The sequence below is a fragment of the Chlorocebus sabaeus genome, chromosome 24 (genome assembly GCF_047675955.1).
Source record: "Chlorocebus sabaeus isolate Y175 chromosome 24, mChlSab1.0.hap1, whole genome shotgun sequence".
In the NCBI taxonomy this organism is placed as follows: domain Eukaryota; kingdom Metazoa; phylum Chordata; class Mammalia; order Primates; family Cercopithecidae; genus Chlorocebus; species Chlorocebus sabaeus.
This window is the reverse complement of record NC_132927.1, coordinates 34,661,671-34,689,255: the sequence shown is the minus strand read 5'-3', so window position 1 is coordinate 34,689,255 and position 27,585 is coordinate 34,661,671. Positions and strand designations below refer to the sequence as shown.

The window sequence follows — 27,585 nt, the reverse complement described above, 5'->3', positions numbered from 1 at the left end:
TTATAAGACAAAAATTTAATGAAAATTGGACAGTATGTATAATCCAGGGCTAAATAGTTACATTGGACTGGAGTAGAAATTTAAAATACAATAGATGCTGGAGTAAATGTTACATATTATCATCATCTGATTCATCTTCTTCCTTCAGAGATTCCTGTTAAGAGAAAATAGGTGTTTAAAATTGATTTTTAAAATTGTTATATTCCATACCTGTGGGCAAGTTAAGCTACAACCACCTGAGTTAAGTAGTTAAATTCCTTTACTTGTAACTGAATGAACAGTTCTAGAATAAGATACCCACGCAAGGCCAGGAGCGTGGTGGCTCAAGCCTGTAATCCCAGCACTTTGGGAGGCTGAGACAAGCGGATCATGAGGTCAGGAGATCGAGACCATCCTGGCGAACACAGTGAAACCCTGTCTCTACTAAAAAAAAATACAAAAAAACTAGCCGGGCGAGGTGGCGGACGCCTGTAGTCCCAGCTACTCGGGAGGCTGAGGCAGGAGAATGGCGTAAACCCGGGAGGCGGAGCTTGCAGTGAGCTGAGATCCGGCCACTGCACTCCAGCCTGGGCGACAGAGTGAGACTCCGTCTCAAAAAAAAAGACTAAGGGTGATTTTTGAGACTCTGTCTCAAAAAATAAAAAAAGATACCTGCGCAAAGATAATTAAGCAAATATTGCTCTAACATGCAATGACTGTATCTTTGATAGAATGTATACTTAAGAGGCCAGGTGCAGTGGCTCAAGCCTGTAATCCCAGCACTTTGAGGGCCGAAGTAGGCAGATCACCTGAGGTCAAGTTTGAAACTAGCCTGGTGAAAACTCGTCTCTGTATTATTGGTGAAACCAAAAATGCAAAAATTAGCCAGGTGTGGCGGCGTGCTCCTGTAATCCCAGCTACTGGGGAGGCTGAGGCAGGAGGATTGCTTGAACCCTAGAGGCAGAGGTTGCAGAGCAGAGATGGTGCCACTGCACTCCAGCCTGGGTGACAGAGCAAGACTCTGTCTCAAAAAAAAAAAAAAAGAACATATACTTAAAAGTCCTAAAAAAACTCTGCACTCTAAACCCCCCACAATTTTTTTGGAACCAAGGCAACTGTACCCACTAGAGATAACCTAGAAAATTTCTATCCTTAGTTCAACTGAACTATTAGTGATATTTAATAGAAGCCACCCAAGTTGATTTATATTATTCAACACAATTTTGGTTAGAGGATTTTGTTTTGTTTTGTTTTGTTTTTAAATTAGGGATGGGGTCTTGCTGTGCTGCTCAGGCTGGTCTTGAACTCCTGGGCTAAGTGATTCCCCGCACTGTACCTGGCCAAGAGAAGTTTTTGTGCTGTGGCTTACCTTAGCATATTTCTCTGCTTCTTCCCTTATATCTTTTGGAACAATTTCATGTCTTCCATTAGTTACTGTAAATTAAGCCACATATGTAAATGAATTTTAAATTGAGTACTGTATTGTAACTTGCAGTATACCACAGGATCTACCCAATCCACAGATCTGCCTCACCTAGGGTTGCAAAGTTGTACTATGAGTAATACTAAAATATTTTAGTGTGCTGCTTCCACGTGAGATTATATGTGCCTACACATTAAGTTCTTATGAAAATGAAAGTAAATTATGCTATAATTTATAAATCCTGAGCATTAACTTATAGCATAGTATCTTTAAAACCATGAAATGGATGTTTCAAAAAATAACCTGTTCACAGCTTAAGTCAATTATTAAGCAGAACTTTCCCTTCATTTAGACAACCTAGTAAATTTGTTTTAGCTTTCATTATTTTAGAAAGGACTCCCAGTTGTAAATTAGCTGTGGTACAGATAATTCCTAAGGCAAATAAATGTACAAAAATAACTTACATTCACCAACCCAGCTGAGTTCTAGTTCAAAAGCTTTATCCTTAACTTCATCATGTACTATGTAAATTCTAGAACAGAAAAGGGAAAGGTAAGATTTTGGTAACCTCCAAACATTGTAGTAGTTCACAGATCCACAGTCAGTACAAATTAGAATGTCCATCCATAATAAAATTATACAATTACACAGACACATTCTACATAGCATTTAACATTAGAGAAGACAAATTACACAGGGACTGAAATGAAACATTTGCTCTCCCAACAAATATTCAGTATATCTAATCAACCCAAGTTCAGTTTATTTTTGCACATTGCTTTAGAGATATAACTTGGGTGGGTGCAGTGAGTGGCTCACACCTGTAATCCCAACACTTTGGGAGACCAAGGCTGATGGATCACTTGAGGTCAGGAGTTTGAGACTAGCCTGGCCAACATGGTGAAACCCTCTCTCTACTAAAAATACAAGAATTAACTGGGTGTGGTGGTGGGTGCCTGTAATCCTAGCTACTCAGGAGGCTAAGGCAAGAGAATTACTTGAACCCAGGAGGCAGAGGTTGCAGTGAGCCAAGATCACACTACTGCACTCCAGCCTGGGCTACGGAGAGAGACTCCGTCTCAAAAAACAAAAGATATAACTATAAAAGATACCTCATAAAGAAAATGGATTCACTAGGAAGAAGTGTCATTAACTGTGCCCTTTTAGGAAATTTATTTTTTGTCCCATTAATTTTAATATTTTTAAAGCCAACTAATTGGCTAGGAACGGTGGCTCGTGCCTGTAATCCTATCACTTTGGGAGGCAGAGGTGGGCGGATCATGAGGTCAGGAGATTGAGACTCTGTTTCAAATAAATAGGTAAAACCAACTAATTTATGTGTTTGCAATTATTATGGTCTCTTCAACCTACAGCTGCTTGTCAGTAGTCTTTTTAAGCTCCTTGTCCATTTTATAATGGCTTATATGCCACAAAACCTGGCCTTCACATTGTAGTACTTTACAAATTACAGCAAAGAAGGAGGCACTGCCATGCAACATATTAAAGTAACATAAAAAGTATCAAGAGGCCAGGTGTGGCGGCTCACATCTATAATCCCAGCACTTTGGGAGGCCAAGGCAGGTGGATCACAAGGTCAGGAGTTCAAGACCAGCCTGGCCAAGATGGTAAAGCCCGTCTCTACTAAAAATACAAAAATTAGCCAGGCGTGGTGGTAGGTGCCTGTAATCCCAGCTACTTGAGAGGCAGATGCAGGAGAATTGCTTGAACATGGGAGGTGGAGCTTGCAGTGAGCCAAGATTGTGCCACTGCCCTCCAGACTGGGCAACAGAGCAAGGCTCCATCTCAAAAAAAAAAAAAAAAAATCAAGAAATTAAGTACAGTAGCAGAGTATAGCTTTTATCTAATACTTTCCACTGAGTTACACACCTTACTTTTTGGAGGGTCTTCTAAAACCTTGCTATAATATGAGAGGATCTCAATTTTTTAGAAGTAAAAGATAACATGCTGCTCCATTTTCTTAAATGAAGAAGGGATGGCTTTCCTAACATGGAACACTTAATAGATGACTATCATTATACCTAAATATAAAAGATGGCAAGAACTGATTTCCAGAAGCACTTCAAAGGATTGGTTCAGTGAAGGAAACAGAGTATATCATGATAAAATACTACACAATTCAAGGAAGATAAATGACTTCCTTTCTTAGCAGTTCTGCTGTATGTTGGTTCCTAATGTTGCCGTTAGAATGGCTTCTGCCTGCTTCACAACTGAAACTGGAAGGGTGGAGGGGAGGAGGAAGCAGGAGGGGTAAAGGCAGTAGCAGTAATGATGGACCAGTTTTATTAAGAGACTGAGTGTCATGTAAATAGTATGTTTATTATACAATAGAGCCCATTGGAATTTTTTTTCTTCCTTGTATTGTTAGATGTAAAACCTGAGACACTACCGTACAGAGAGCTGATTGACTAGACCTTGTTCATGTAGTTCTAATGTGGAATAGTTAGAGGTGTTATGAATTATCTGAATATAACTTTTGAATCTAAAAAGCTGGCTATACAACGTGTTTTGTTGGAATCTTTGTAATACCAAATGTCTACACTCTTATCTAGAAGAATAAAAAAATTTTTGAAACATCACTACCCAGGTTAATTGACTTTTTTATTGCTTACTGTCTAAATACCTGTTACATATTAATAGTATTCTAGTTTACATACCTGTCATCAACTATTCAGGGTTTCTTAAGCTAGTTTTTGAAATGTTTTGTAATACTGCTCTTACCTTGTTATAGGAACTTTTATAATAAACCTGAAAAAGTGAAACATATCTTTCCCAAATAAACAGATTATGTAAATGAGCCAGCTTCGTGGATCATGTATGGAAATAATTAGTTGTAAACCTATAAAGTTTCTAAGCATTCTTAGAGGCAATCTAAGATTATTAGTAGTAGTACTTAAGAGATTTGAGAAGTTGGGAGCTAACAAATTAAGGCCCTAATGGTACATTATATGTCCTTAACCTGTAACAGGAGTTTGTCAAAAGCTATTTTTCCCATCCTATTCATTACTACTAAAAAATGTGGCTTGAAAACATTTTCCTCCTTCGTGAGGCTTCTTAGAATGTTAAATTTACCTTCTAAAACACACTAAGTTATTTTACAGGAAAACAGCCTCTTAGGATTAATGTAATATATATATGCAAAGGTCAAGTGAAATACTTTTGTGGATGGTAAGAAAAATTTCAACTTACATTTTTGCAACTTCTTTAACAATATCACGGCAGGTCATTTCTTTCATCTACAGAAAATAAAATGTATATTCATCAGAAGAACATTTTCCACTTGTGTAATTATTTTCACTTTTATACTCAGATATAAAACCAAGGAAAATAACCTGAAGTCTGAAAAAGACCAGAATCGAAGTTTCCTGATTCATATTTTAATGTTTTGAAATTTATACGCCAGGCCAGGCGCAGTGCCTCACGCCTGTAATCCCAGCACTTTGGGAGGCCAAGGCAGCCGGATTGCCTGAGGTCAGAAGTTCAAGACCAGCCTGACCAACATGGTGAAACCCTGCCTCTACTAAAATTACAAAATAGCCAGGCACGGAAGTGGTGTGCCCCTGTAATCCCAGCTACTCAGGAGGCTGAGGCATAAGAATCTCTTGAACCCAGGAGGCAGAAGTTGTAGCGAGCCGAGATTACGCCACTGTACTCTAGTCTGGGCGACAGAGAGACTCCGTCTCAAAAAAAAAGAAAAAAAAGTTTATACACCAAAAAAGATATTCTGAGATATCCTATAGTTACCACTAACTTTGTGATAAAATTATAAAAATCCACAGCCATCTATAAATCTGAAGTCTGACCTGAAGTTTGAACGACTGGAGAAGACATCTGATTATCTTTATAGCCAATTTAGGCTAATAAAATGCAAACAAATCATTAATGTCTACTATATGCAAGATACAGAAAGATGAAGGAAGGAGTAACAAATCATCCTTTGTGGAACTATTCAAAGCAAAAATGCAAAATACCAGGGAGAGCTTTGAAGAACCAAGATTTGAGCAGGTTCTTAGAATATAGATTGGATTGGATTGGATTTCAAGAGAGATGAACGTATAAAGCAGAAGTGGGAAGCCAAAAGCTTTTTTCCAAATTAGAATTAAGCATTCTTTCAATGAACACTTGGAAATCAAGGTAGAAAAGTACCCCTAGGGCCTAGTTGAGGAGTCTGTATGCCGTTAGGTTTTGATAGTAACCAGTGCAAGATTTTATCATCAGACATACAGGTTTCTGAATAGACAGGCATTTCTGAACAGACATGACAGGATCAAAGCAATGTTTATGCAAACTGCCCTTCATCTATTGTGGATACATTGGGGGATGATGGAATATAGTGAAAGATAACAGGTGTTCATACAGCAGTCTAGACTTTAGGTGATTCAACTACTATATATTTAAGCTAGATTATCTTTTTTTCTTTTTCAATTTTGAAATCTGGATGCTCAAGCTATGCCTGCACAACCACATGAGGAAGAAGGAACAATGACAACAACAAAACACTAAATTTAAGAATACTAATCTTAGGAAATAGATAAACCATTATTTGGGTACAACTAAAGGCAAGTGGCATAGACTCTTAAAGAAATATTTTGGCCGGGCGCGGTGGCTCAAGCCTGTAATCCCAGCACTTTGGGAGGCCGAGACGGGCAGATCACAAGGTCAGGAGATCGAGACCATCCTGGCTAACACGGTGAAACCCCGTCTCTACTAAAAAGTACAAAAAAAAAGTAGCTGGGCGAGGTGGCAGGCGCCTGTAGTCCCAGCTACTCCGGAGGCTGAGGCAGGAGAATGTCGTGAACCCGGGAGGCGGAGCTTGCAGTGAGCTGAGATTTGGCCACTGCACTCCAGCCTGGGCGACAGAGTGAGACTCCGTCTCAAAAAAAAAAAAAAAAAAAAAAAAAATTTGGGGAAGAAAAAGACTAAAAGAGATCTAAGGAAGAAAACGTGAACCTCGACAGTTTGAAACAGTTAAAAAGGCAGTGTAGAAATTGCTCAGGCAGTTTGATTATGGACTGTTAGATGATACTTGGGTCTGATAATGGTATAAGGAGAATAAAGTATTTAGGGATGCAATATGCCTGCAGCTTTTTTCAAATAGTTTATAGGGGAGGGGGATGTGTAAGTGGTTAACTGAAGTCTAACTAGGTGAGTTTGTTGTAAGCTTATGATGTTTACAGTTCTTCATGTTAAATTGAGGGTGATCACAGGAAGGGAAAGAATACTGATCTTTAAATTTTTGCCCTTATTGGTTAAGTTCTGTATTTAGTGAATTAACTGCATCCTACAAAGTCAAACTTGAAAAGCACATTTTAAATGGCAAATATATTTTTACATATGTTTGTAAAGTTTTTATTTTTTGGTAAACTATCAGAAGAGAACAATGATACAGAGCAGGGGTCAGCAGATGGATTCTGTAAAGCATCAACTTGTAAATATTTTCAGGTTTATTAGCTGTATGGCTCTGGTTTCTGTTCCCTGTTCCAAATGTTATAGTCTACTGTTGTATTTTCTAAAAGTAGCCATGGACTGAATGTAGCTGTGTTCCAATAAAACTTACACAAAAGCAGGCAGTGGGCCATAATTTGTAACACCTGATTCACAGCATAATTTTGTCACAAACTGTAAGTGTTCCTCAATTAAAGTGATTTTTTTTCTTGACTTTTTTTCTGGGACTTACTGTTTTTCCCATTCCTTACTAGGATTTAACTACAGAAAGATAGTAACTGCTCTAAATATTCTAATTTCCTTTATTTTTTTGAGATAAGGTGTCGCTCTGTCGCCATGGCTGGAGTGCAGTGACGTGATCACAGCTCGCTGTAGCCCCCAACTCCTGGGGCTCAAACAGTCCTCCTGCTTCAGCCTCCCAAGGAGCTAGGACTACAGGTACATACCACCTCACCTCGCTAACATTTTGTTTTAGGAGATAGGGTCTCACTCTTTTGCCTAGCCTGGTCTTGGAGCTCCTGAGCTCAAGCAATCCTCCCAACTTGGCCTACCAAACTGGTAGGGTATTACAGGGGTAATCCCCCTCAACTAGTATAAATATTCTAATTTTCAAATTTCCATATAATAGTATGGAGAGATGAAAACAAAAGGAAAAGAGTAGAAGATAGGAACCTAGCATCAGACTAGTAAGTGTGCAATGGAAAAGAACGTAGGTCTAAGACTCATAAGGTCTGGATACTGTTCAGAACCAGCTGATTCTGTGGTCCTATGCAGTGTGTTTAATCTGCAGCTGAGCTTGGGCTAAATGACCTCTAAGATCCTTTTGTCAACTTTACTAAAATACGAAACAAATTAGGCTTTATAGATGGTTCTAGAACTCAGCATTGTATAAATGCCAAGCGCAAATAAGTATTTTCTAGAAGCAGGTCTTAAATAAGTTGAATGAGTAGTTGAGAAAGATTCTAGTACAGCATTAACATTTAAATGTATGTGAAATTTTATCTCACTTCAGTTTACCAAAACACTGATAAATTGTACATCTGCTTTTTAGGCAAGTTTCTGACAGGTCATCAATAATACTGAAACAGTATCCATGAAGTCTTTAAGTTGATCAATGTATGGCTAAAAGGAAAACCAAGCTTTTAAGAAAACTTTTTCACACTAATAGCTGTATGTTGTGAAAAAATAAGTGGGTAGCTGTAAGAGTATAGGCTAAAATTTATGCCTTATGTGGCTAGGAGCAAAGTTAAGAGAACCAATGGAGCACAGCCAGACATAAAAGCTGTGTTCCAAAGAAAGAAAGAATATAGGAAAAATATAATTTTATTAACTCAAAATTTTAAAATTTTCAAACTAGAGCTCACATAGATTCATAAATAGGTTTCAAAGATTTTGTGAAATCTCATCAAAAGCTGCGTTTTTCTAGGTTGAGGCTTTATAGCAGTTATTAAAAATCATAAAGGGATGTATAACACAACTCTGTAGATATGTTATCAGCTTTCACATTCAGTGACTTAGCAGCCTCATAAAGCTCTACTCTAAACATCAAACCACACTATATCCTTAAACCAAGCTTCTCCAGCCACGGGGCGCAGAGCCAAACACAAATTCAAACTTGAACACGTTACGAGATTTTTTTTTTTAAGCTCATCACTGTTGGTGTATTTTATGTGTGGCCCAGGGAAGCCAAATGATTGGACATCCCTGCCTTAGACTGAAATGTCTGTGGTGATAAAATTTCACTGCATTAGGATGACAATGTAGTAAAAATTCAAGCATTAATTATTACCTGAAGCTTCTCTATTTCCGTCTTTGCAGCTTGCCTGGCTTTGCCAATGGCACAGCCCCAATAACCCTATTTAGAAAAAAAAAATATATAATCACTGAATTAGTATGCTATCATATATAATTAATGACTATTAATGTTTCTATTTATAACCTAGTGAAAGGATGTTAAATGACTTTTAAAAGCAAGTATGGAAAAGTATAGTCAAACACATTCTGATGAATGCCAAAGGGCTCAAAAATATTAAAATACTAAACAATTCTAAAACTACCTCTATTTTTAATAGAGGTATATCCAAAAATATTTAAATTGCATAATCATATACACTTTGAGACATTTTGGGGAACATGAATGGGAAAGATTTTAGCACTATGAAAATGAAAAATGAAATTATATATTCCTGAGACACAGAAATAAAGTTAATTCCTATGAGTTCAGTACTCTAAACCCCAATGTTTTTATTTTGTAAATTTTTTTAAAGAAAAGGATGCACAGCCGGGCGCAGTGGCTCATGCCTGTAATCCCAGCACTACGGAAGGCTGAGGTAGGCGGATCACCTCAGGTTGGAGACCAGCCTGGCCAACATAGTGAAACCCCGTCTCTACTAAAAATACAAAAAAATTAGCTGGCTGTGGTGGCAGGTGCCTGAAATCCCAGCACTATGGAAGGCCGAGGTAGGCGGATCACCTCAGGTCAGGAGTTGGAGACCAGCCTGGCCAACATAGTGAAACCCCGTCTCGACTAAAAAGACAAAAAAATTAGCTGGCTGTGGTGGCAGGTGCCTGTAATCCCAGCTACTAGGGAGGCTGAGGCAGGAGAATCACTTGAATCTGGGAGCTGGAGGTTGCAGTGAGCAGACACCACGCCACTGCACTCCAGCCTGGGCAACAGAGTGAGACTCCATCTCAAGAAAACAGTTAAGAAGCGGTAATAATAGGCTGGGTGCGGTGGCTCACACTTGTAATCCCAGCACTTTGGGAAGCCGAGGCATGTGGATCACTTGAGGCCAGGAGTTCCAGACCAGCCTGGGCAACATGGTGAAACTCCGTCTCTACTTTTAAAAATACAAAAACTAGCCAGGTGTGGTGATATAGGCCTGTAATCCCAGCTACTTGAGAGAAGCTGAGGCACGAGAATCCCTTAAATCCGGGAGGCAGAGGTTACAGTGAGCCAAGATTACACCACTGCAGTCCAGCCTGGGTGACAGAGCAAGACTATCTCCAAAAAATAATAATAATAATTTAGGGAAAGCTCTTAGAAATCACATTTAAACCTTCTCTTTAAAAGGGAAGGTAGGGCAAGGTGGCTAACGCCTGTGATGCCAGCACTTTGGGAGGCCAAGGTGGGCGAATTACTTGAGATCCAGAGTTCAAGACCAGCCTGGCTAACGTGGTGAAACGTTGTCTCTACTAAAAATACAAAAATTAGCCGGGTGTGGTGGTGCATGCTTCTAATCTCAGCCTATTCGGGAGGCTGAGGCAGAATTGCTTTAACTGGGGAGGCAGAGGTTTGGCCTCTGGGCGACAGAGCGAGACGTTGTCTCAAACAAAATTAGGTCCAGTGCGGTGGCTCACGCCTATAATCCTAGCACTTTGGGAGACTGGAGTGGGCAGACCACTTGAGGTCAGGAGTTGGAGACCAGCTGGCCAACATGGCAAAACCCCATCTCTACTAAAAATACAAAAATTAGCCAGGCATGGTGGCAATATGCTTGTAATCCCAGCTAATTGGGAGGCTGAGACAGGAGAATCGCTTGAACCTAGGAGGCAAAGGAGGTTGCAGTGAACCAAGATCGAGCCACTGCACTCCAGCCTGGGAGACAGAGACTCCATCTTAAAAATAAATAAAATAAAAGAAAAGGGATGACATGGCTGGACATGGACGCTCATGCCTGTAATCCCACCACTTTGGGAGTCCAAGGCAGGAGGATTGCTTAAGGCCAGGAGTTTGAGACCAGCCCTGGGAACGTGGAAAGACCTTGTCTCTACAGACACCAAAAAAATACAAAAATTAGCCAGGCATGGTGGCATGGGCCTGTAGTCCCAGTTACTTGGGAGGCTTAGGTAGGAGGATCGCCTGAGCCCTGAAGTTAAGAGGCTGAAGTGAGCTATGATTGTGTCACTGCACTCCAGCCTGGGCAAGAGTGAGGAAAAAAAAAAAGAAGACATTAAATACAGTTTTAAGACAGTGTTTATAGTAAAAAAGGAAAATCACATATTCAAAATACTATATGCACTGTATAGCTTCTATAAATAACATACTGAAAACAACAAATCTTTCCTCTGCCTCGTATCGGTTATTAATGATAAACAAGAAAACATGGTTGGGCACGGTGGCTCACACCTGTAATACTCCCATTTTGGGAGACCCAGGTGGGTAGATCTCTTGAGGCCTGGAGTTCAACACCAGTCTGGCCAAAGTGGCAAAGGCCTGTCTCTACTAAAAATACAAAAAAATTAGCCAGGTGGTGCACACCTGTAATCCCAGCTACCCAGGAGGCTGAGGCAAAAGAATCATTTGAACCTGGGAGGCAGAGGTTGCAGTGAGCCGCTGTGCTCATCCAACTGTTGTTAGATCAACATCAGATCCAACATGAGCCATTGGATCACGCCACTGTGCTCCGGCCTGGGTCACAGAGTGAGATCCTGTTCCACCAAAAAGGAAAAAAAAAAAAATGCCGTTGGACAAGAGGTTGTTGTAAAAAAAAAAAAAAAAAAAATTCCTTGAATGAGTTTTTTAAAAATTTCATATAATCTTATAATGAGACTTAAATGCTAATGAAATACCATTAAACTAAAATAGAATTTCAAATGATTCAAAAGTACTCACGTATGAAACACCTGATGGGTCAATCATGTAGAGTTGCGCACCGTCATTCACACTGTAAGACCCTAACATGAAACTGCATAAAAGTATACAAACAGCTTAAACCATGGCAATAACATAAAAGTATTTTTGAAAAAATGATTAAAATGCAATTATATTTTGTTTCTGAGATAAATTACTAATATACATATAACTCATAGTACTTTCATACAGTGGTTTCAAATAATTAAAACTAGTACATACTTGAGATTATTCAAAATTCATGTAGCTTTTTTTGTTTGTTTAATATTAATCTTTCTGATTAAGGTCTCCTAGAAAGTCTAGCAGTACAGGGAAAGGAGTAATGATAAGATAGATGAAAATTGAAACTAATGAGAGGGCCCAAAAAATAAGGCATAAACACAAAAAGGTCAAGGGAACAAAATTCCTGGCAGAGAGTATACTGAATCCATGTGAAATCCTTTCTACCCTTCATTCTATTTCCCAATATCCTGCCAGTCATTTCTCTGCAATAATCAGAATTGGTTCAGTGTATTTTTCTATGCTCAATAAATTAGGCTATTAGCTGATTGTATGAAATACTGATTTTCTGAAATTGCAACATACAGTGGGCACTGTTTCCATGAGTTCTGCATCTGTGGATTCAACAAACCACAGATAGAAAACTTTCAAAAAACATTGCTTCTGTACTGAACAACTGTGATTTTCTTGTCATTATTCCCTAAACGATATAGTGTAACAGCTATTTACACTGTATTAGGTATTGCAAGTAATTAGAGATGACTTAACATATATAGGAGGATATGCACAGGTTATATGCAAATACTTAACCATTTTATATGAGGGACTTCAGCAACCTTGGATTCTGGTATTCATGGGAGGTCCTAAAACCAATCCCCCACAAAAACCAAGGGACGACTATATTTGCCTTAGAGTAGAAAAGAAACCAGCACCATCTTACACATCATCTCATATGCGGAATATTTTTAACTATTCAATTCCCATCCCTACCGTCATTTCCATCCATCTTCTACCCTGATATGAGACTTATCCTTCAGAATATATAGCTCATTGTCACTATTTTAAAGCCAACATTTTCTTTGCTGAAAATCAGCATGGAACACAGACTTTTACATGACTGGACCCCTTCCTACATCTTCAATATCATCTCTAAACCTCATACTCTACACACCAAGCATACTTAACTATCTCTGGCCCAAATATTTTCATACCAGTTCCTGTGCTTGCAACTACCAAGTCTCCTTACAGCTCACACTCTTTTCCTTGCCTCCTGTCCAGAAACATTCTGTTCCCTAATTGTTGTCCCTTTATCATATCACCTCTAAGATTTTATCAGTGTGACTTCACACCTGTGTCTCCACATCTATGACTAACTTAGTGCCCAACAGATGTTTACTGAAAAAGTTCTCTCTGGCCCGGCGCGGTGGCTCAGGCCTGTAATCCCAACACTTTGGGAGGTCAAGGTAGGCGGATCACTTGAGATCAGGAGTTCAAGACCAGTCTGGCCAACATGGCAAAACCCCATCTCTACTAAAAATAAAAAAATTAGCCAGGCGTGGTGGAAGGTGCTTGTAATCCCTGCTACTCAGGAGGCTGAGACAGGAGAATGGCTTGAACCCGGGAAGCAGAGGTTGCAGTGACCCGAGATCGTGCCACTGCACTCCAGCCTGGGCGACTCCATCTCAAAAAAAAAACAAAAGTTATGGGAAAAAAAAAGTTATCTCTACTATTTTTACTTCCTTGAAAAGAGGAGAGAAGTTTGATGAACTCAGAGCTCAGTTGAAAGGTATTCTACATAGTTTGAAAGCAAAGTGTTTCATAATGTAATTTAAGTGAGAGGCTTAAGAATGACTAATGTCAGCCTGAGCAGCATGGTGAGACCCCATCTCTACAAAAAAAAAAAAATTTAATTAGCCAGGCATCGTAGCCCATGCCTGTGGTCCCAGCTACTCGGGACACTGAGGTAGGAGCATCGCTTGAACCAGGAGGTGAAAGCTGTGGTCAGCCATGATGGCACCACTGCACTCCAGCGCAGGTGACAGAGCAATTGTCTCAAAAAGTAAAACAAAACATAAAACACTAATGTAACATTACCAATAGAATAAAACTCAAGTTTTCTTTAATATCTGTCTTAGTAATTAAATATGACTGATGATAAACAACTCAAAGGTAGGACTACAGCTGAGTACTCAGATGTTAGTATATGCACTATTTTGACCAAACATGTTTGACTTTTTTTAAGTCATAAGCCAAACATGTCTTTTCATTTTAGAAAAATCTAGTCATAAGTCTTCTCTGTGAAGCCAAATTTGAATATTTATACCTATTGCAGGTCTTTATGCAGCTGAATCCCCACTTCACCCCAAAATAAAGTATCAGCACTTCACTTTAACAGAAAGAAAAACTGTGCTTAATGGGAATTGTGAGATGTAATTTTGTATGGACTAATTACTGACTGCCAAAAATAATCTCCATTTAATAGCATATTACCTACAGGCTTAAAGTATATCAGATGGAAATTAATGAGAAAACTGAAGTATAATTGGCTGCTTAATGTTAACACAGCATATATTTAAAATTACCTAAGAATATCAGGGACTAATACCAGAGAGTTTATTATAATCAGATTAAAGTCATTGTTATCAGTTCCTTGTTTTATAATCACTTCAGATCTATATAGTCCTTTTCACTATTCAAACTTTTCTTTTTTTTTTTTGTAGAGGCAGAGTCTCTATTGCCCGGCTAGAGTACAGTGGTATGATCACAACTCACTCCACCATTGAACTCCTGGGCTCAAATGATCCTCCCAAGCAGCTCCTAAGTAGCTGTGACTACAGGCATGTGATACTGCACCTGGCTAAATTTTAAATTTTTTTGTAGAGATAGGTTCTCACTACGTTGGCCAGGCTGGTCTCATACTCCTGGGCGCAAGGGATCCTCCCACCTCAGCCTCCCAAAGTACTGGGATTACAGGCGTGAGCCATGGCACCCAGCCTCAAGTAGTTTCTATGTACACTGTTTTATTTAATAATTGCCCTAATACTTCTCGATAAGAGTTCCTATTTTTAAGTATGTAAAAGGCTAAGATGCTGGGGAACATAATAATTATCTATAGTACAGATCTGCCTTTTGAATAATTCACAAAATTTCATACCTGCAGCCAAAAGGTCTAACAGCACTGTAGAGTGTATATGCATGCACATACATGGCCACTCTGTCTGCAAGATGCTATGAAGGGAAGAAGAGCTTATTAATAAACTTCTATTACTGTCCAAAAGGTTTCTCAACATGTTATCAACTTACTTTTAGTGGAATGTTGTAGCCAAAGTTAGACCTAAAGTTGGAAGCTTCTTCTCTTGCTATGTCTGCTAAAGAACGAGCATCTGCCAACAAACCTGCTACTGCCTGAAAAAAAATCACCAATTTACTAGAGGAACACATTCCTATCACAAATCAAAGTTTGCAATTATTATAGATTTACTAAATTTTTTTAACAAGTATTACCATTCAAAATAAAACTTTTTTGGCTTAAAGGCTCTCTACAAGGCATTCTGATGCTTGAGTATGAAATTATAATTTAGAAATTTACTAAGTATAACTTCATATATTCAGGACTATTTCCTTTTTTTTTTTTTTTTTTTTTTCTGTGACAGAGTCTCGCTCTGTTGCCTGGGCTGGAGTGCAGTGGCCTGATCTCCACTCACTGCAAGCTCCGCCTCCTTAGTTCGCGCCATTCTCCTGCCTCAGCTTCCCTAGTAGCTGGGACTACAGGCGCCCGCCACCACGCCCGGCTAATTTTTTTGTATTTTTAATAGAGACAGGGTTTCACCATGTTAGCCAGGATGGTCTCGATCTCCTGACCTGGTGATCCACCCGCCTCGGCCTCCCAAAGTGCTTGGATTACAGGCGTGAGCCACCGTGCCTAGCCAATATTCAGGACTACTTCTATCATAAATCCTCTTCCCCTGATTTACTACCTCATTATAAAGAAAAAAAACCATGGATCTTGGTCAGATTTCATCTTTTTTTTTTTTTTTTTGAGACAGAATCTCACTGTGTCACCTAGGCTGGAGCGCAATGGCGCCATCTGGGCTGACTGCAACCTTTGCCTCCCAGGTTCAAGGGATTCTCCTGCCTCAGCCTCCCCAGCAGCTGGAATTGGCTAATTTTTGTATTTTTAGTAGAGACAGAGTTTGGTTTTGCCATGTTAGCCAGGCTGGTCTTGAACTGCTGACTTCAGGTGATCAGCTTGCCTCAGCCTCCCAAAATGTTGTGATTACAGGTGTGAGCCACTGTGCCTGCCCCAATTTTGACCTTTTCTCTAAAGTTATTACAGGTTGAGGATATCTAATCCAAAAATCTGAAATTTAAAACATTTCATAATCTGAAACAAACAAACAAACAAAAAACAGAACTGCAGTTACTATGTATGTGCCGAGAAGCCCTCAGGCACTGCAGTGAAATCACATGTTAGTGTGGCATATTTTTCTTTTTTCTTTTTTTTTGAGACAGAGTTTTGCTCTTGTTGCCCAGGCTGGAGTGCAGTGGCGCAATCTCAGCTCACCGCAACCTCGGTCTCCTGGGTTCAAGCTATTCTCCTGCCACAGCCTCCCGAGTACCTGGGACTACAGGTGCATGCCACCATAGCCCGGGTAATTTTTGTATTTGTAATAGAGATGGGGTTTCTCCATGTTAGTCAGGCTAGTCTTGAACTTCCGACCTCAGGTGATCCGCCTGCCTTGGCCTCTTAAAGTGCTGGGATTACAGGTGTGAGCCACTGCGCCCAGCCTAGTGTGGCATATTTTAAGTTTGGAGAAAAATGTCCAAGTAGTTCAGTTTGAACATTAGATCATTTTACTACATTCCTTTCAATGCCTTCACATCTTTCAGAAGCTAGGCTGTTAGTGGTTGCTATGAAAAAAAGTAAGTAATGTGCAAAAATCAGTGTGAAACAGGAAATGACAGGGGCTGCATCCAAAGTTGGGAAGTTGTGCAGTGTACATACTAGAAATTTTGGTTGCTTAAAATGAAATAAAACATTTTAATTTTTAAATAAAAATATTTTTCACTGTATGTGTATTTTTTTAAAAAATGGCTACTAAGTTTTTAGGATGTAAACACTAAGTTCTTTGGACCTAAATACTTAAAAACGAAACCATTAGGTATTTTTAGCCTAGAGAAGCCATGAGAAAAACTACTGGGACACTTATGGTACCATAAACCAACCAAATTTGAAACCCTCTAGCCTAGGACAGTTACAGAATTTAAAAATGGTATCAAAATCTTTAAAAGCCTTTTTTTCCTATGCTACCCAGTAATAGTAATAATAATTACTAAGAGATACTGAGCACTCATTACATGTTAAGCATTTTACATAATAATTTTTAACCTCACAACAACTGTATGTGCCAAGTACTATTATCACCCTTGTTTTGCAGACAAGAAAATGGGTGTTTAGAATAACTTCCCCAAGGTAACCCATGCCAGTAAGTTATACCACTTAAAGAATCTTCTATTGCTTTAGAGAAAGCTTACTATAAAGTCACATAATTCTCAAATCACTTGAAGATGACAACTGTGGAAGGAGGGAGGATATTAAGCCTTAATTTTCTCCAACCCTCCTCAATGTCTAATGTTGGCCGGACACACTGGCTCATGCCTGTAATCTCAGCAACTCAGGAAGCTAAGGCAGGAGGATCGCTTGAGCCCAGGAGTTCAAGACCAGCCTGAGCAACACAGCAAGATCATATCTCTTAAAACAAACAAAAAGTTATCCAGGTGTGGTAGCACACTTGTAGTCACAGCTACTTGGGAGGCTGAGGCAGGAGAATCACTTGAGCCCAGGAGCACAAGGCTGCAGTGAGCTATGATCATGTCACTGCACTCAAGCCTGGGCAACAGAGCAAGGCCTGCGTGTGTGTGTATATATTTATGCATAATTTTTTTCAAAACATAAACTTTTTCTATTACATAAAAATATACAAGATCACCTCCTACTAGCTAGGTTACAATCTAGCACATTTCATCAAAACATATCAGTTTCACTGGCAATAATAAATCTGTTCAGCATGATTCTTAGCAAACTAACACAAGAACAGAAAACCAAAAACCACATGTTCTCTCTTATAAGTGGAAGCTAAATGATGAGAATTCATAGATACAAAGACAGGAACAACAGACATTGGGGCCTACTTGAGGGTGTAGGGTGGGAGGAGGAAGAGGATCAGAAAAAATAACTACTGGGTCCTAGGCTTAGTACCCGGGGTAACGAAAAAAATATGTACTACAACAACAAAAAATCAAAAGAAAATGTATATATACACAATGGAATACTGTTCATCCTTTAAAAAGAATAAAATGCTAGGCTGGGCGCAGTGGCTCACGCCTATAATCCCAGCACTTTGGGAGGCAGAGGCGGGTAGATCACTTGAGGTCAGGAGTCCGAGACCAGCCTGACCAATATGGTGAAACCCCATCTCTACTGAAAATACAAAAATTAGCTAGGTGTGCCAGCGTATGTCTGTAATCCCAGCTACTGGCGAGGCTGAGGCAGGAGAATTGCTTGAATCCAGGAGGCGGAGGTTGCACTGGGCTGAGATTGCACCATTGCACTCCTTCCTGGACGACAGAGACTCTACCTCAAAAAATAAATTAAAATATGGCCGGGCGCGGTGGTTCAAGCCTGTAATCCTAGCACTTTGGGAGGCCGAGACAGGCGGATCACAAGGTCAGGAGATCGAGACCATCCTGGCTAACATGGTGAAACCCCGTCTCTACTAAAAAATACAAGAAACTACCCGTCGAGGTGGCGGGCGCCTGTAGTCCCAGCTACTCAGGAGGCTGAGGCAGGAGAATGGCGTAAATCCGGGAGGCGGACCTTGCAGTGAGCTGAGATCCGGCCACTGCACTCCAGCCTGGGCGACAGAGCGAGACTCCATCTCAAATAAATAAATAAATAAATAAATAAATAAATAAATAAATAAATAAAAATAAAATCCTATCATTTGCAGCAAAATAAAGAAATCTGTTCAGGAGAAAAATATTGAGATAAAATAATCTTTGAAGAAGAAGAAAAATTAGCTTTATGGTTTATTGGTTATACTTTACCAGTACCTTTTGTGTTTGTGTGTAACATTAAATCTCATTTAGATATAAGAAAGCTATCAGCTGAATGATGTGGGTCATATAAGGTGTCTTTTCATTTAGAAAGGGTTCTGGAGTAACATGCAGACCCAAGTTTGAATCCCAGCTTTTCTTTACTAAACTGTGCATCTGTTTTTTCACCTGTGAAAATGGCATTAGGCCAGGCGCAGTGGCTCACGCCTGTAATCCCAGCACTTTGGGAGGCTGAGGCAGGCGGATGGATCACTTGAGGTCAGGAGTTCAAGACCAGCCTGGCCAACATGGTGAAACCCCGTCTCTACTAAAAACATAAAAATTAGCTGGGCATGGTAGCAGGCACCCATAGTCCCTGCTACTTGGGAGGCTGAGGTAGGAAAATTGCTTGAACCCAGGATGCAGAGAATGCAGTGAGCTGAGATGGCAACCACGGCAATCCAGTCTGGGTGACAGAGCGAGACTCTGTCTCTAACCAAAAAGAAAAGAAACAAAATGACATTGATATAACCTTCACTGGATTGTCAAAATTAAACAAGGTAACTTATGTAAAGAGCTCCCAGCATAGAACCTAATATACAAATATTCTCCTTTCTTCCTTTCCTTTTCAGGTGGCCGGATTAGAATCATTTCATTCTCCCCCCCCCCCCCCCCCCGGTATTGGTTCTTACAAGCCAAGTCTGCCATCTATGTAGGGTAACTGTGGTATATACCAGTAGTGTATATGGCTGGGCTTGCAATTTAGTCCCTCACAACTTAGATACCAACTGCATGAATAACTTATTTCAGTGATGCCCTATGAAACTATTATGGATGTGTTCACTTTTCCTTTTCATTAAACATCCTTTCCTGATGTTCCACCTTATATAAAGGTGTTTGTTATCTGATGGCATCTTTACTGTGACAGTGATCCCCACAAGAGATACAGAAAGCTAAAGATTCTTCACCTCTCAAGCATATGCCTTCATCAGTGATGTGTGTTGCCAAGATCTCATTTCTACGCATACTCCCCACCCCTCTCCCTCTCCTGCTCTTCTTTCAGCAACTTGGATTTTCCCCCATCACTAATAAGGTTATGAGAATACTGCCTTTCTACTTGACAGTGAACTGGACCAATGCAGTAACTCACTATGATTACTTTTGTGACTGCACAGTGATCTATTCCAATCAGTTACTTCAAAAGAAATTGGACAAGACAAAAAGGAACATTTTAAAACATTACCTTACCATTCCAACATGCCGATCAACATTAAAAAGTCGTTTGTTGGAACCTTCTTCATAAAGTTTAGAAAGGACTAATTTTTCTACCCCAAAGACAACACCATCTTTGCATCTGATTCCAATAGCTGTACTGAAACAAGGAGAAGAAAATCAGTTTTTTAACTGAAAATAAACTTCATAAACTTACAAAAAACCAAAATAAAATAAGTAACATTTAAGGCATGCCAAATACCTTAAAACATTTGAAAACCAGGAAGAGAAAACACACTGAAGTGTAATAAATACATTAAATCCATATAAATATCATGTGACCCTCCCTCCAGAATCTAGTACATCATTTGACTAAAAATATATTAATATATAAGTATAAAAATGCTAATGAAACACAATATGGCGCAGTGTCTGACTTATGATAATTATGTTATAAACAAATGACATAAATTCATGTCCATTAAAAATGGTACATAACAGACATATAAAAGACAGGTTAGATACAAACTTAAAAGTTAACAGTGACTGTTCTGGGTAGAAGAATTATGATTTATTCTTCCTTTTGCTCATCTCTTTCTTCCAATTTTCCCATAATAAACATATTGCTTCTAATAAGTATATAAAATATATGTTCTGCTACAACTGTTTAAAATAAAAAGATCTTAAAATAACCTCTTAATGCCAGGCATGGTGTAATCTCGGCACTTTGGGATGCTGAGGCAGGAGGATCTCGTAAGCCCAGGAGTCCAAGACCAGCCTGGGAAACATGGCGAAACCTGGCTTAGCCAGGCATGGTGGTACACGCCTACAGTCCCAGCTTCCTGGGAGGCTGAGGTGAGAGATTGCTTGAGCCCAGTTAGATGGAGGCTGCAGTAAGCCAAGATTGCACCACTGCACACCAGTCTGTGCAACAGGGTGAGACCCTGTCTCACACACACACACACACACACACAACCTCTTAAGTAAAATGTGGAGAAATTACATGTTGCCATTTCAAGATGAAAATGTGTTACACTTTAGTGTTCTGTTCCTTTCTGATAAAGGTAGTTCTGATTGGAAACAATAGAGACAAAATAAGCAATGCTTGATTGTACAGTTTTCTGGTAAAATTATCTCAACTTTCTCCTCTTTTTTTTATTTTAAAGAAATGGAGTCTTGCCATATTGCCCAGGCTTGACTTGAAGTCTGGAGCTCAAGTGATCCTCTCACCTTAGTCTCAGTAGCTGGGACTACCAGCACAACTTCTCTATTTTGGGTAACAGCATCACCAAACTCTACATCCTCCAGGTTGAGCTTCTATTTACTATTAATTTTTTTTCTTCAAAATTTCCTTCATGTCCACTTCTTTACAATAATTATACCAGCATTGGGATCCTTATAATTTCAGGCCTACATTACTACAGCATCTTTTCTACTTCTCTAATCCATTTTATCTAAGACCAGCCTAATTGCTAGCTTTGTTTCATTTTGCCAGTCATAATCTAAAAAGGGATCCACAACCTAAAAAGCAGGGGAATTGTGTCATTCACAGGTCTCTTAAAATCTGATGAAACTATGGCATTTCTTCCCAGAAAAATGAACAGATGCACACAACAAATTTTCTAAGAATTTCTGACACTGCTTCCCCAACACTTTAGGTGTCTTCCATAGCTCCCCTTGCAAGTTTAAACTCCTAAGAGTCTGGCAGAGCCCCCTGAGCATATTCAATTTCCTGTTATAAATTCTGTACTCTACTGAAGTTACCTCACTGTCAACCTTCAAACACCTCATGTTCATTTTTGATTCCATGTCTTTGAGGTTATCCTGGATGCTAGAATACATTTCCTCTTCACCACTGCTAATTTAAATGAATTTCCCCAAAAGGTTTGCAAACTTACTTAAGCTCTACAGGTCAGAATGTAACCTCAGGACTTTGGAAGGCCCAAGTGAGAGGATTGCCTGAGGCCAAGAGTTCAAGACCCATCTGGCCAACATTTTGAAACCCTGTCACTTTTTTTTTTTTGGAGATGGAGTCTCGCTCTGTCTCCCCGGCTGGAGTGCAGTGGCGCGATGTTGACTCACTGCAACCTCCACCTCCCGGGTTCAAGTGATTCTCCTGTCTCAACCTCTCAAGTAGCTGAGATTACAGGAGCACACCGCCACACCCAACTAATTTTTTGTATTTTCAGTAGAAACGGGGTTTCACCGTGTTGCCCAGGCTGGTCTCGAACTCCTGAGCTCAGGCAATCCACCTGCCTCAGCCTCCCAAAGTGCTAGGATTACAGGCGTGGCTCACGCTCAGCAGGAAGCCTGTCTTAATTATCTCAACTCAACATCTTCCTCAATGTTTAAAACATTCTTGAAAATCTGGAAATCTCTGAGATCCTCTCAGGCAGTCTTCAAGGTAAATAATTTTCAAAAGAATTCAAAGACTTCGGCTGGGTGCAGTGGCTCACACCTATAATACCAGCACTTTGGGAGGCCTAGGCAGGCGGATCACTTGAGCTCAGGAGTTTGAGACCAGCCTGGGCCACATGGTGAAACCCTGTCTCTACAAAAAATTAGCCAGGCATGGTGGCATATGCTTGCAGTCCCAACTACCTTGCGGGGCTGAGGCAGGAGAATAGCTCGAGACCAGGAGGTCGAGTCTGCAGTGAGCTGTAATCACACCACTGCACTGCAGCCTGGGTGACAAAGCAAGATCCTATGTTCTGCCCCTAAAAAAAGTTTTTTTTAAAAAAAAGGAATAACAGGCCAGGCACAGTGACTCACACCTGTAATCCCATCACTTTGGGAGGCCAAGGCAGGAGGATTACTTGAGCCCAAAAGTTCAAGACCAGCTGAGGCAACACAGTGAGACCATGTCTCTTTTTTAAAATGAATTTTTTTTTTTTTTTAAATAAGAAACTATCATTTGTTCAGTTTTGGTGTATCAAAGACAGGTTACATAGACCGTTAAAAAGAACTTTTAGGCTGGGCACGGTGGCTCATGCCTATAATCCCAGCACTTCAGGAGGCCGAGGCAGGTGGGTCACCTGAGGTTGGGAGTTCGAGACCAGCCTGACCAACATGGAGAAACCGTCTCTACTAAAAATACAAAATTAGCTGGGTGTGGCGGTGCATGCCTGTAATCCCAGCTACTCGGGAGGCTGAAGCAGGAGAACTGCTTGAACCCAGGAGGCGGAGGTTGCAGTGAGCCAAGATCACGCCGTTACACTCCAGCCTGGGCAACAAGAGCGAAACTACGTCTCACTATAAAAAGAAGAAGAAAAAAAGCACTTTCCTCACTTTTTCTCTTTCTGAGACAGTCTCTGTTGCTTAGGCTAGAGTGCAGTGGTGCAATCTCGCCTCACTGCAACATCCACCTGCCAGGTTCAAGCGATTCTCCTGCCTCAGCCTCCCAAGTAGCTGAAACTACAGGCGTGTGCCATCACGCCCAGCTAATTTTTGTATTTTTTTATTTTTTAGTAGAGACAGGGTTTTACCATGTTGGCCAGGCTGGTCTTGAACTCCTGACCTCAAGTGATCTGCCCCCCCTCAGCCTCCCAAAGTGCTGGGATTACAGAAGTGAGCCACCACGCCCGGCTGCGTTTTTTCTTCATTCAGGAAAAAAACACATTCGTTTTTAAGGTTTCAACTTTTAAAAATATTTTATCTTTGCATAAATCTGACTTTTAAAAAATCATATTTAGGCTGGTCGTGGTGGCTCACACCTGTAATCCCAGCTCTTTGTAATCATGAGAAATACAGGACTGGGGCTACTCTTTGGGAGTGCAAGGCAAGTGGATCACTTGAGACCAGGAGTTTGAGACCAGCCTGGCCAACGTGGCGAAACCCTGTCTCTACTAAAAATGCAAAAATTATCTGGGAATGGTGGCACATGCCTGTAATCCCAGCTACTGGGGAGGCTGAGGCAAGAGAATCACTTGAACCCAGGAGGCAGAGGTTGCAGTGAGCCAAGATCATACCACTGCACTCTAGCCTAGGTGACAGAGTGAGACTCAAGTCTCAAAAGAGAAACAGACATAGAAAAAATCTTTGCTGAATCGAACATGTGACTAATTGCAAAAGACATTTAAAACACAAGATGTATGAGACATAAAAAATAACAAGGTCACAAATCTAACGGCCAAAGAAGCCTATGATACAAATCAAGAATTTGAAAATGGAAAACAAAAAGATGATAATGAATGTGATTTTATATACTCTGCAACATGGATAATCTAAGTGGATAATCCTGGAATCAACGAGAAATACAGGACTGGGGTTCATGGAAAACATCTGGCCTAGAAAGAGATCTAGAAATGAATAGAGATTTGGGGACATATACTAATTTGTGCCAAAGTAACATAACAAAGCCTAATCACCAAAATATAAAATAAAAGGAGACATGTAATACCTGGTTAAATGTTTCTTACCTACTATTCTCCACAGCCTTCATAGCATATTCAACTTGAAAAACTCTTCCGTCAGGAGAGAATGTAGAGGCTGACAGGTCATACTTAAGGAGAAAAGGCAACAGTAAGCTTTTATCTTTGGCAGTAATGACCATACAGTTTCTTCCCCTCTAAATGGCTTAAGCATCAGGAACATGTTATATCCCAATAAAGACCTTGCTTTCAAGAGAGGAAAGGGAAACTTGTCAGAGCAGCAACAGTAGCTAAGGTAAAGCTATATACCTTAGATTTCAGCTATTGAAGAGTAATGGATACAAGTCCCAGGTGAAGTCAGAACACTTTTCACACAGACTACAAAACTCATTTTTGAAAAAGATTAATATGGGGCAGTAGAACCACCACTGGAGTTCGAACATTTAAATTTGTAACCATAACTCTGCAATTAACAAACTAAAAGACTTCAAACAAATCATTTGGCATTCACCAAGCACTTAATGAGTATCTATTATGTTAGTCCACTACATGGAATACAAAGGTGATCACTCATTCATTAAGTCCTTCAATTTCAAATCAGACATGAATCTAGGTGCTAGAGATACAGCAGTAAATCAGAAAAGGCACTAAGATGAACATAAAAGAGTAAAGCAATGGAAGGAACTACTACAGACTACATCATCAGGGAAGGCCTTCTGGGGCAGTAATATTTAGGCTGAGTCAAACCTAAATGACAAGAAGCTAGCCATTTAAGATATGAAGGAAAAGCCTTCTTGGCATTTGGCACAAAGATCTTAGGGTAGAAATAAGGCTAGCACAGTCAAGAAACAGAAGTAAGGTCACTGTGTCCCGAGCACTGTAAGCAGCAGAAAGAAGAGTAGACTCTGTTAGTGAGGTAGCTGAGGGTCAAATTATGTTGGGTCTTCCAGGCTGGAATAAGGACTTTGTATTTTATTCTAAATGCAACGAGGAATTTAAGCAGGGGGAGTGGTATGATCTACATTTTAAAAAACATCATTCTGGCTTTATGTGGAAAATGAATTCTAGAGAGAACAACAGAAGCAAAGATAAAGTGTTCCAAAGATAGTGGTACTAGCTTAGACAAGAGAAGAGGTAGAAGAGAATACTTTTTCAGAGTATAGTAAAAAAATAAAAATAATAAAAATAAACTTGCGAGGCCGGGCATGATGGCTCATTCCTGTAATCCCAGCACTTTGGCAGGTCGAGGCAGGCTGATCACAAGGTCAAGAGATCGAGACCATCCTGGCAAACATGGTGAAACCTCGTCTCTACTAAAAATACAAAAATTAGTTGGGCGTGGTGGTGTGCACCTGTAGTCCCAGCTACTCGGGAGGCTGAGACAGGAGAATTGCTTGAACTGGGAAGCGGAGGTTGCAGTGAGCCAAGATCGTGCCACTGCACTCCAGCCTGGCGACAGAGCAAGACTCCATCTCAAAAAATACAAAAATAAACTTGCTAAAGCGTTGGTTCTGGAAGTAAAAAAAGGAATTAAAGATGAATCACAGATGTTTTCATATGACCATTCACTGAGCTGAAGACTGTAGTACATGCAAAATGGCAAGGTAAGGAGAAAACCCAGAGCTCTACTTTGACATGCAGTACAACATAAACAATCAAGTGGACAGACATGTCAAGCAGACAAACAATTATTCATATCTGGAGTTCTTGGGAGAAATGAACACAGAAGATAAGCCTTCAACAGTGGTACTTTCTGAGTCTGTTTCCTGTTAAACCCAGATCATTAACCCTACCATTGTTACTAAAATATCCCACATGGTTATATTATCAAGTATTCTTTAAAAGGTTTGTAGAATGAAATACTATTAATTGAAGGTAATAATATAATTGCAAAGTCAGTTTGCTACAAGATTTATTATTGAGCATTTACTTATCTAAGAAAAGTATGGCAGAACTTCAGCATTCATAACCGAATGGATTAAACCATTCCAGACATAAATTGCCTATTATCAAATTTAGAACACCAGTACTTGAACTTAAGGCTGAGCATGAGAATCTTGTTAAGTAGAAATTGAGGAACTGAGAAACTCATTATTCAGTAACTCTAGTGCAAATAACCAATAAATCTTGTAGAAACTGTATTTTCTATATAGAGAAGTACATAAAAGGAGTAAACTGCACATATACATACGTTTAACAAAGCAAAGCCAAACAAGTTAACAAGTCCCACTGCAAAATCCTCAACAGTCTATCAAAAGTCTGAAGCTGTTAAGTTCCTAAGTAACCACTTAAACGTTTACGGAATAAATGCCTACAAGTGCTGTTAGGTACTTTGTATAGGAAAAAGAAGGACAAAGGAAAAACTGAAGGATTCATCAGATTTAGTTATTCAGATCATTTTTATTAGTTCTGTTCGGATAGGGTTTCCAGTGACTCTTAAACTGAGCGGTCGACGATCTGCACACTTAAAGACAGAGAAGGCCCGTGAATCAGCAGCAACCTGGGAACGGCAAACGCAGTCCACAGAAAGCACGATCTCCAGACCGTGGAATCCCAAATCTCACTGCCTCGGTGGTTCTCAAGAGAACACACTATTTCAAGCCCCACGAGTTTCCACTTTCGGTTTCCCTAAGTGGCTGAAGAAAGTGACTCAGCAATCCAAAGCTGCTCCAAACCTCACCGCGGCGACGCCAAGCCGGCTACACCTGGGCTGAAAAGCTTCAGGAGTCATGGTCACCTGAGACGCAGGCCTAGCATATGGGGGATAAAGACGACCGGTCTCCAAACAGCTGCAAGTGGCCCACCCAGCCGAAGGCGGTCTTAGAGCACCCCAGGTTCGCGAAACCCTTGTGGTCTGTCCCAGTTCCCTTCAACCCCAAGCCTTAGGTTAACTATCACACCCAGAGACAGCAAACTCACCCCGGTGCCGATTGAGCTCATCGTGCTAAACCCAACGGGACGCGTAAGGATTCCAGGCCTAGAGCGCTTCCCCTACACCACAGGATGCCGCAAACTAGTAACAGACCCGCTCATTGGCTGCATCGCCAACCAATAACCTTTTTCTCTGTAGCTCGTTCCGCGGCTCCGGCCCCCAGGACCAGGAGTATTGTGGGAAAGAAGCGGGACGCTAGAGGCTGGCGGCGCGCATGTTCAGAAGCAATGGAGGCGGGGTTGGGGAAAGCAAAGGCTCCGCCTTTAGTTCACGTACTTTGAGTTTTTGGCGTCGTTTTATCTGAGAAGCTGCTCTATTCCTTTCCTAGGAATTATTATTTATCTTTTTATATTATTATTCCCTCCTCGTCACTGTATTCTTTCTTTAAGCAAAAGGGAGAGATGCTCGTATACTCACAAAGAATAGAAAAAGCAGTAGGCGCGAAGTAACCTGTCTTCCTCCGCGTCCCCATCCTGAC

The 27,585-nt window shown here is 40.3% G+C and overlaps 1 protein-coding gene across 2 annotated transcripts; it reads right to left on the bottom strand.

The window, feature by feature from the left end:
• On the bottom strand, nucleotides 1–27,285 carry PSMA3 (proteasome 20S subunit alpha 3). Of its 2 annotated transcripts, XM_073011027.1 has the most exons (12): nucleotides 27,095–27,243; nucleotides 24,224–24,306; nucleotides 19,842–19,965; nucleotides 18,296–18,436; nucleotides 14,802–14,903; nucleotides 14,653–14,726; nucleotides 11,481–11,553; nucleotides 8,655–8,720; nucleotides 4,610–4,656; nucleotides 1,867–1,934; nucleotides 1,349–1,413; nucleotides 1–154 (listed from the first exon to the last, which is right to left on the bottom strand). In XM_073011027.1, the coding sequence occupies exons 1-12, from the start codon at nucleotides 27,113–27,115 to the stop codon at nucleotides 110–112; spliced, it is 909 nt and encodes a 302-aa protein (XP_072867128.1). In that variant the 5' UTR covers nucleotides 27,116–27,243; the 3' UTR covers nucleotides 1–109. The 2 variants fall into 2 exon arrangements, with proteins under 2 accessions (XP_072867128.1, XP_007985003.1); XM_007986812.3 differs by lacking the exon at nucleotides 18,296–18,436 and having other exon boundaries at nucleotides 27,095–27,285.
• Nucleotides 27,286–27,585: the final 300 nt, after the last annotated feature.